The sequence below is a fragment of the Pinus tabuliformis genome, chromosome X, assembly GCF_031772625.1.
Source record: "Pinus tabuliformis cultivar Carrire ecotype Pingquan chromosome X, CPIR1, whole genome shotgun sequence".
Classification (NCBI taxonomy): Eukaryota; Viridiplantae; Streptophyta; class Pinopsida; order Pinales; family Pinaceae; genus Pinus; species Pinus tabuliformis.
In genome coordinates, this window is record NC_142308.1 from 1,355,606,163 (window position 1) to 1,355,616,806 (window position 10,644).

Here is a 10,644-nt window from a genome sequence, read left to right on the forward strand (position 1 = left end):
GATGTGTTTTGTTCAAAGATGCAGAAAGTGTATTAATGTCATGCTCATGAGAATATATTGGCATGCTTGATGACTGGAGGCCATGTCTTGATTTGTTGCTATAAGATTCTTTGCTTTCTTTACTTATTTCCTTAACTTGAAAACATGTATTCACTGGAACCTTCAATGCCTTCAATGCTTAAAATTCAAAGAAATACTTTATCTCCATCATCATTTCTATGCTTCATAGAAAAGCAGGAGCATATATGTGTAGTCCTCATTCAAAATCCTAAGTAGATAGGCCATCGTAGAAACAACCAGCCTTACACAATTTTCTTAATGTCATGTTGCCTTCAAATGAACACTTGGGGTGGACCAAAAAGCCTCAGCAACTCCCCGTAGTTCAATGACATCTCAGAACGTTTTTAGAATTGACTAGAACAACTGGCATGGCATGAATTGAGTTGTTGCTTCCTGCATTCAAGGGCATAAGTAGTAGGTATAGATATGGTTTGTTAAAAGGGAAGAGACTAGTTGTTCTATTAGTTTCTCATTGAGGAGTAGTTTTTCCATTAAATGCAGTAGACATCTCGCAGCAATCTAAGGTAGCCTAGCTTTGTCTACCCAGCTCCATTTTGTCATTCCGTCTATAATCGGGGGAATGGGAAGCACTCTACTAAGAGAATTTGGTAGCGAGACGAAGGAGCAAAAAGCAGTTTCCCTATGACCTCCTCACTCTAATACGTTATGGCTCCGGGATTGGACCCAGTAATGAAAGGGAGATGCGTAAGATGTAGGTATTATGGTAAATAGTTTGTGTGGGACCAAGGTAAGGTAGGGTGGGTAAAAAGAATTAATTTGATCTAGAAGAGACCAAGGTTATTGAACAGATAAATGACACCGAAGAATGGAACAAGGCTTGAAGGATGATTAGCAAAAGAATTAATCTGATGAAGTTGTTCCTTCGCAAGAAGAAGGGGGCATGATTGTTCATCAATAAAGGAAGCATTCACATTATAGCTATGTATGGATGTATTTCGAACAAAGGAAAATATTTTCATATCAAGATCTAACATCCCTGTTAATCAAAATCATAATCGGAGTCTAGAAGCAGTGAATAAATCAAAAGAAATTCCCTTAGACCATGTTGAATAACACTCCAATCGAAGGGCAGGTGGTGGGGAACTAAGCTAATGGAGTTGGTGAATCATCCACCCACTCCCTCACATTTTTCATCTATGGCTCCACTAGAGCTATGAGACCCAATAGTAGAATGTTCGATGAATTAGGACCAGTACTCAATAGAATGAAAGGTATGCCATCAGATCCAATCCAGCAACATGATATTAGATGGTTGTATGATAGTAAGTTCGGAAGAAAGAGTAGACTATCAAGATACAATTGATCAACCAAACCAAAGGTGTGATGAGCCGAGTAATAGGTGGGAGTTGGAGCATATAGTAACTTGAGTAATGGGAGGTGGAACATATAGTAGCTTGAGTAGTGGGAGGTGGAGCATACAGTAGTTTGAGTAATCAGTACCTGAGCCTTCAATCTTGATTTCCAGCCTTTCAGTACATCTAAGCTAATGCAGCCTTGAAGTTTAGTAACTATCGATGACCAATTTTTTTTTTAAAATGTGTAAATTTGATTTATTGTTCTAAAACGATAATTGATAATTCTGCAAACTCATAAATGAAATTTTTTCATAATTCTACAGGAAAAAAAAATGATAAATGAAAATTAATGAAAAATAATAATTATGAAGGATAAGAAAAGTTGTTAATTTCACAGGAAGTGTCCTCCCATAGTGCGACATGGAACTCAAACACCTCAACACCAGATTGCCAAATTATGAGGCAGTATGCCATGGGTTAATCTCCTCTTGCCATAGAGCACCACGGAATATTACATACATGGACTCAAACGCCTCAACAAAATAATCCCAAACACCTCAGTAAAAAGAGGAGACTGGGTTGACGAATAGTTCTGATGGTGTGCTTGTTGACAACATATATGTTCTTCAACATAACAACAACCCTAGTTAGAGTTGCAGCTGCATGAAGGAGGAACAACTATGCATGCTCGCCACTCTCACCATGGCAGTCTCGCCAACATTTTCATGCAGTCTCGTCACGTGCATTTTCATGCAGGAAATGATATGATATATCAGTGAACATTATCCCAAACATTAGATGTCTAGGAATTAATGTTAGCATTAATCTAACATTGTTTTGATCGCACTTGTTTAACCGTGATCAGAAACAAATAAATAATTATAACTTAATTTTTTTTCCTCCATGCCTTGGGAAGAGGCCAAATAATATGGTAAATGACTATATACCTAGAAACTTTTATTATACTAGATTAACCGGCCCTAATAAACAGCTCAACTAATAGTGACCACCTCATTTCTGATTACTATAATCCCAAGCCATTGCTAGATGGCAGGGACTAACAAGCTCAATGACATTCACATATGTCAAATGATATGCATGTCACATAATAACATTGAAAATTATGTATACCACATGCTCTTTTGAAAAGTGTATGTTTTTAAATGTGTATGTTAATAGCCTGCAAATGTCAAAGGATATGGATGTCACATTATAGATTTGAAAGTTCTGTATACCACATGCTCTTTTGAAAGGTGTATGTTAATAGCCTATGTATTTTTAGTACGTTGTATTGGGAAAATTCTTAGCAATTTTGGTAAATCTCATTTGACATTTATATCCCGTAGAGGATATGCATCTCCCATGATAGCAGTGAATGTTGTATATGGTGTATACTAATAGTGCATCTATTCTTATGAGGTTGTAGTCACCATAATCTATTTAATCTAAAAAAAAAGCTCATCAATTTTTATAGTTGGAAACTGATATCCATTTCATATGCGTTGTAGTTTCCATTGAAACCATATAGATCTAGAATTAAAACATATAAGTTATACAATCTCACATTTCTTACTAATTATAAAAATTAATAAATTCACTGTAATATTATAAAAAAATGATTACACAATTTTCTTATTGTCGAGTTTCCTTCAAATGAATAGTCCGAGTGGAGGAAAAACCCTCAGCAACTCCCCTAGTTCAATCTCATCTCAGAACATTTTCAAAATTGACCAAAACAACCGACATGGCACGAACTGAGTTGCTACTTCATGCATTCAAGAGCATAGGTAGTAGGTATAGATATGGTTTGTTAAAAGAGAAGAGAGCAGTTGTTCTATTAGTTTGTCTTTGAGGAGTAGTTTTTCCATTAAATGCAGTAGACGTCTGACAGTAGTCTAAGGTAGCATAGCTTGGTCTACCCAGCTCCATTCTGTTATTCCATCTATAATCGGGGGAGCGAGAAGCACTCTACGAAGAGTATTTGGCCAGCGAGACGAAGGAGCAAAAAGCAGTTTCCCTACAAGCAGTTTCCCTACAACCTCCTTGTTCTAATAGATTATGGCTCCGGGGTTGGACCTGGTAACGAAAGGGAGATGTGTAATATCTAGGTATCATGGCAAATAGTTTGTGTGGGACCAAGGTAAGGTAGGGTGGGTCAATATAATTCATTTGATCTAGAAGAGACCAAGGTTATTGAATAGATAGATGACGACGAAGAATGGAACAGGGCTTGAAGGATGATTAGCAAAAGAATTAACCTGATGAAGTTGTTCCTCCGCGAGAAGAAGGGGGCATGATTGTTCATCAACAAAGGAAGCAGTCACATTCTACCTGTGTATGGATGTCTTTTGGATAAAGGAAAATATTTTCATATCAAGCTTTGACATCGTTGTTAATCAGAATCATAATCGGAGTCTGGAAGCAGTGAATAAATCAAAAGAAATGCCCTCAGAAAAGGTTGAATAATACTCCAACTGAAGGGCGGGGGGAGTGGAACTAAGCTAATGGAGTTGGTGAATCATCCACCCACTCCCTCATATTTTTCATTGACAACTCTGCCAGAGCTATGAGAGACAATAATAGAATGTTCGATGAATGAGGACAAGTACTCAATAGAATGAAAGGTATGCCATTAGATCCAATCCAACAACATGATTTTAGACGGTTGTATGATAGTAAGTTCGAATGCAAGAGTAGACTATCAAGATATAATTGATCAGTCAAACCAAAGGTGTGATGAGCCGAGTAAGAGGTGGGAGCTGGAGCATAAGCTGGAGCATATAGTAGCTTGAGTAGTGGGAGGTGGAACATATAGTAGCTTGAGTAGTTAGCACCTGAGCCTTCAATCTTGATTTCCAGCCTTTTAGTACACCTAAGCTGATGCAGTCCTGAAGTTGAGTAAGTATCGATAACCAATTTTTTTTTTAAATGTGTAAATTTGATTTATTGTTCTAAACTTATAATTGATAATTCTCAAACTCAAAAATGAAATTTTTTCATAATTCTACAAGTGAAAAAATGATAAATGAAAATTAATGAAGATTGATAATTATGCAGGAAAAGAAAAGTTGTTGATTTCACAGGTAGTTTCCTGCCACAGTTTGACATGGAAGTCAAGCGCCTCAACACCAGATTGCTAGATTATGAGGCAGTATGCCATGGGTTAATATCCTCTTGCCACAGAGCACCATGGAATGTTACATGCATGGAATCAAACATCTCAAAAGAATAATCCCAAATGCCTTAGTAGAAAGAGGAGGCCAGGTTGATAAACAGTTCTGATCGCGTGCCTGTTGACAACATATATGTTCTTCAACATAACAACAAGCCCATTTAGAGTTGCAGCCGCATGAAGGAGGAACAATTATTGCACGCTTGCCACTCTCACCACGACAGTCTTGCCAACATTTTCATGCAGTCTTGTCACGCACATTTTCATGCAGGAAATGATATGAGATATGAGTGAACAATATCCCAAACATTAAATATATAGGAATTAATGTTAACATTTAGCTAACATTGTTTTTGTCGCACTTGTCTAACCATGATCATAAACAAATAAATAATTATAACGTAATGTTTTCGCTTCCATGCTTCGGGAAGAGACCAAATAAGATGGTAAATGACTATATGCCTAGAAACTTTGATTATACCATATTAACCGGCCCTAATAAACAACTAAAATAATATTAACCACCTCATTTCCGATTACTATAATCCCATGCCATTGCTATATGGCAGGGACTGATAAGCTCAACAACATTCGCATAAGTGTATGTTAATAGCCTACAAATGTCAAAGAATATCCATGTCACATAATAGCATTAAACGTTGTGTATACCACATGCTCTTTTGAAAGGTGTATGTTAATAGCCTATGTATTTTTAGTAGGTTGTATTGGGCACGTTCTTGAGATTTTGGTAAAGCTCATTGACATTTATAGCCCGTAGAGGATATGCATCTCCCATGATAGCATTGAATGTTGTATTTGGTGTATACTAAGAGTGCATTTATTCTTATGAGTTTGTAGTTAACGTAGTCTCTTTAATCTAAAAAAATCTCATAAACTTTTATAATTGGAAACTAATATCCATTTGATATGGGTTGTAGTTTCTGTTGAAACCATATAAATCTAGAAATAAAACATCTAAGTTATACAATTTCACATTTCTTACTAATTATAAAAATTAATAAATTCGATGTAATATTTTAAAAAAATGATTACCATCCAAGAATGGAACATTATCCAATATTAAATAGAGTCATCTTATATAAAAACTTAAAATTAAAATCCTTATAACTTTACCAAAATATTTTATCCAGTTGTTATTATATAAATTATATAAAAATGAAAAAGAATTAAAGAAAACTTAAATCTTAAAAATTCAACTTAGGTAAAAAAAACATTATATCTCAACTTAATTTTTACATATCTAAAAAGATTTGTATTTGAGTGTGAGTTTTTGGAGTTTCTAGCAGATTTCTCACCAGATCTAGTGAAAATAATTGTGGTAGAATCTTGATTTGTGTTATATAGATTCAATGCCCTTAAAAACCGTGATTCAACCCCCTTAAAAAAAATCCTTGGACACTTGCTAGCAGATAGTTCACTAGCCAAACTAGTGATTTCAATGAATCCCTCACAGATTCTAGACAGATTAAACCAGAAAATAAATTGGAAAGCTCTTCAAAACATGGCACTTTAAGAAAACTCACCCAAAAAGCACTTTATTTTCAAGAAAAAAATTTCCATAGAATATGAATCATGTGCGATGCTCAATTTAAATGCTCCAAAGATTTTTTAAAATACTAAATTCATATATACAATCAATAACTCATTTAAAATAAAAATATAAAATTTGGCAAAAAAAAAATATTGACCAAATTCCAACAAAATCTCTCAAACTTAATTTTTTTGTTTCATATTTTCTATTTCCTATATATTTACCCCTGCCTCATTACATCTAAGGTTGTGTACAGATGGAGTAAATTGGAAAACTGATGGGGCAAATTTTTTTCTCACAATAATAATAATAGTGTTTGAATCTTGTTTGTTTAATGGTAAAAATAGATTAATCACCATCAAAAAGTACAAAACATCCAAAATCTTGAAACTGAGAATACCAAAATATTTTATCAAAATCTGAGCAAAAAATATTATTTCATTTTTAAACTACGCGCATTACAGCCCACTGCATAAGGTCAACCAAGTGCTCGGGAATGAAAACATGGAACAAATCAAACCTCGAGAATCGGCCGTCCAGCGAGACACTGACCTGGAATGGTTAATTGAAAATATCCAGAGGCGCGAAGTCGGCTATATATATCGGGATGAAAGAGCGTCAATAATATGTGCTTGTGCCCACTCACAACCCTTTTCCGTCCCTGGGTTCGCCTTCGCTGCTTTTCATTTCTTGTTCTTTCTTTTTATATTGTATCGCCATGGATTCACGGCCTGCAACTGTTTTAGTTATCATAGTTTTTGCTATAATGGCTTCAGCTAAGGCGAAGGACGTGAATCCCCAGCACAGCGATACGAGCATCGCTGAATTTATCAAATGGTCGTGCCAGGCCACTCGGTATCCGCAGCTATGTGTTTCGTCGCTTTCTCCATACACCGGATCTCTGAAGCCCACGCTTTGCGATCTGGTCAAGGCGGCCATGAACGTGAGCCTCGTTAATGCCCGAACGGTCTCCGTTTGGGCAGCAGGCCTGAAAGGCAGAAGCGCTGAGATGAGTGAAAGAGAAAGAGCGTCGCTGAACGATTGTGTTCAGAATTTTGATGACACCGTTGACGAGATTCAGAAATCTCTGAAGGAGTTGGAGCAGCTGCAGCGCAGCAACTTCAACCCTCAAATGAACGACATGCAGACGTTTATGAGTGCCGCCCTCACCGACCAAGACTCCTGCCTCAACGGATTCGAGGATGTGAAGGCGGCGGAGGGGAAGATTAGCGCGATGGTGAAGGTCCGCGTGCAGAATGAGTCAGAACTAATCAGTAACGCTCTAGCTCTCCTTAACGCGCTCGCTCTTAACGCATTCTCTAACACCGGAGTTGCTGATGGTATCCATGCGTGAATGCCAAAACGGCGCACTCAGTACTCTTCTAAATAAAATAATATATGTACCCAAACATATATTTATAGTTTCGCCACCACTGTTAACTCTTCGCGACACCCTTCACTAGTTTCTGTTTCCTTCAATGGCTGATTGGGTTTGGAGTGCAATTATGGCGTTATTTCATATTTGAAGAAAAGTATTATGGTTTGGAGTGCTTTTGTTTCATACAGGAATGATAGCAGCGATTTCATTTTTAAATATAAATACTTTTTCTAAGTGATACCATTTTTAGTTTGAACTACTTTATTTCAGTTGACATAAAGTTTAGGTTTAAAACATATAGGAAAGGGGGTTGAAGGTTTCAGTTCTACTATCTCAAATGGCATTTAACTAAACCAATGTATATTTTTAATAACTTTTTTTAGGATTTTTTTTTTAATAATATGTAAAATTGGCATAATTTATGGTTTGAGCCGTCAGACGGATTTTTAGGCTTTCAAAGTCATTTGGTGCATCAATTTGATTCAAAGAATTTGGAACTGTGTCACTATTTAATTTATTCTAAATCCTTTGAGTTAAAATGTTAAATGTTATTTTACTATTTAAATATATAGTATTATTTTATAATTTAATGATTTTAACATATCAATATTAATATGATAGTGGTTTGCACCTCAAATTCAAATGTTATGAAAAACACTCCTTATGAGATTATGCAAGCACACCCATGAAAGGTATAACCAATGCGTCCTTACTATTGATTTGTATTGGAAAATATGTGTATTAAAAGATAAGTGCCCAAGAAAATAGTGTTGAACTAAAAGGAGATGATGTCTCCTATCAAGCCTATAAAATTGATGCCCACGGGGCTTTGGATTGACGGTGAATGGGTGCCTTGTTAAGACACTCCTTGCGATAGGTCACCGGTTCAAATCCCCCGTGGGTACTTAGGTTAGTCTTAACATAGAAAAAAAAAAAAAAAAAGCCTATAAAATTGAGGGAGGGACTTAGTAGTTGTAACAAGGAATATCTCTTACTTTTTTATTTAGGTAGGCATAGCTAGTACAGATTTAAAATATTGTTCACCAAAGCTTTCTCTAGAGAAGGCAATTGTGTAGGTTTAAATGATTTTCTATTTTATATTGCAACAAACTCCATTAGATTGTACATTTTGATACTCATTCTTTATTTTCGAGTGCCCTAGTGTTTTGGGATGACAAAATATTGACCAATAAAATTTGATTCAAAATAAAACAATATTATGTTAGGAATTTTCTATTATAATTTAATTTATATTAATAGGTTATAAGTTATTTTTCAACATTAATGAGATTTTTTATCACTTAATATTAATTTTTTTTCAAATATATATATCATATTTATATTTTATTAAATATAAAAAAAATTATAATTTGAAAAGAAAAAGGAAAATTAATAAGAATCATAAAATGAAAAATTAGATTAACATCATTTTAGAAAATCCTAAGAATATGCAATATTTGAAATGCAATGTACTCTTGCTTTAAGAAATATAAAATTCTCCTTTTTTATGTAGAAATCTAAAACATTTATTAATCTTTGTCTCGCCAAATTGACACTTGATTATTTTGTCGAGTTTTATGGATTGTCCAACTCCTCTACATAAGTTGGGTTAGTGCTTTGACATTGACAACAAGACATTTATTTCTATTGTGTTCATCTCTTATTTCATTTTAAAGTGGTTAATTTTGTAAGTGGTCATTCCGTGGGTGAGTGCTCTCACCAACTCCTCTACATAAGTCAAGGAAGGGGTGTGGGAGGGGGGAAGGGGTGAGTATGTTTCCTAGGTTAGTGCTTTGACATTGACAACAAGACATGTATTTCTATTGCGTTCATCTCTTATTTCATTTTAAAGTGGTTAATTCTTTAAGTGGTCATTCTATGGGTGAGTGGTGTGACCAACTCCTTTACATAAGTTAAGGGGTGGAGGGGGAGGAGAATGTTTCCTAGGTTAGTGCTTCGACATTGACAACACTACATGTATTTCTATTGCGCTCATCTCTTCTTTTATTTTAAACTTTTTTTTTTTTAACTTTTACAGATTTAGTTGTGTGAGAGAACAATTGCATAGAGTTGTGAATCAGTGCGGAATAAAGGATGCGCAAAAGGGGGCTATGTGTGAGAGAACAAGGGTGCAAAGGGAACTTTATTTTATAGGCACGAAATTATTTTAAATTTAAACATAAAATTAGTGTCTAATATTAAATGAAGTCTCTTTTTAATGTGCATGAGAAAGGAGTGTTGATCGGACAATGGGTGTGCAAGGCAAGGAGAAAAATATTTAATTCATAATGCTTTGCATCCCCATATATATTTCCCTTTAAGGGCGAATCAACATGGGTTCGTTTAACTTGATACCAGATGTGCAATTTTCAAAACTTTGTTCAATGAGTTTGATCGTTTAAAATTTAAAAACATCAAATCTTGATATTCAAGGACTTTGAATACTATGTGCATTTGTGACTTCATATATTAGAATTAAATACTTATTGCTATGCAATATTAATTCAAGTATCTTTTAATGTGTGTGAATAAGAAGTATTACAAAATGTTTTGATTCTCCTTCCACATGCCTCCCTCCCACATGATAGTACATATTAATTAATTAATGAGAATTAAGGGTGCAAAGGGAACTTTATTCCGTAGACATGAAATTATTTTAATTTTAAGCACAAACGTAGTATCTAATATTAAATGAAGTCTTTTTTTCATGCATGTGAGAATAGAGTGTAGTGTAAGAGAATGGGTGTGTGAAGCAAGGAACATAAACTTTAATTTGTATTGTTCTGCATCTATGGATACATTTCTCCTTAAGTTTGGGTTGAAGTGGGATCATTTTATTTTATATCAAGATGATTTGATGATTTAATGTTTAATTTTCAAAACTATGTTCAATGCCTTAGAAAATTTAAAAACTAAAAACAACTAATGTTGGTATTCAAGGTTCATGAATACTATGTGCATTTGCGATTTCGTGTTTTTGAATTAAATACTTATTATACAATATCAAACAATGTGTCTTTTTAATGCGTATGAAGACGAATTGTTGTGGGGGACAACAGGTGTATGGAGCAAGTAACATAAGACTTCTTCCATGATATTCCGGTTTTATGCATAATTTCCCTGTCTATAAACTTCTTATGCATACCTCCCTCCTACATGACAGTAC

The 10,644-nt window shown here is 34.8% G+C and overlaps 1 protein-coding gene across 1 annotated transcript; it reads left to right on the forward strand.

Moving 5' to 3' along the window:
- Positions 1–6,818: 6,818 nt before the first annotated feature.
- LOC149145111 (pectinesterase inhibitor 9-like) lies at positions 6,819–7,454 on the forward strand. Its single transcript, XM_089449087.1, has one exon. It carries the CDS (start codon positions 6,819–6,821, stop codon positions 7,452–7,454), a length of 636 nt encoding a protein of 211 aa, XP_089305213.1.
- Positions 7,455–10,644: the final 3,190 nt, after the last annotated feature.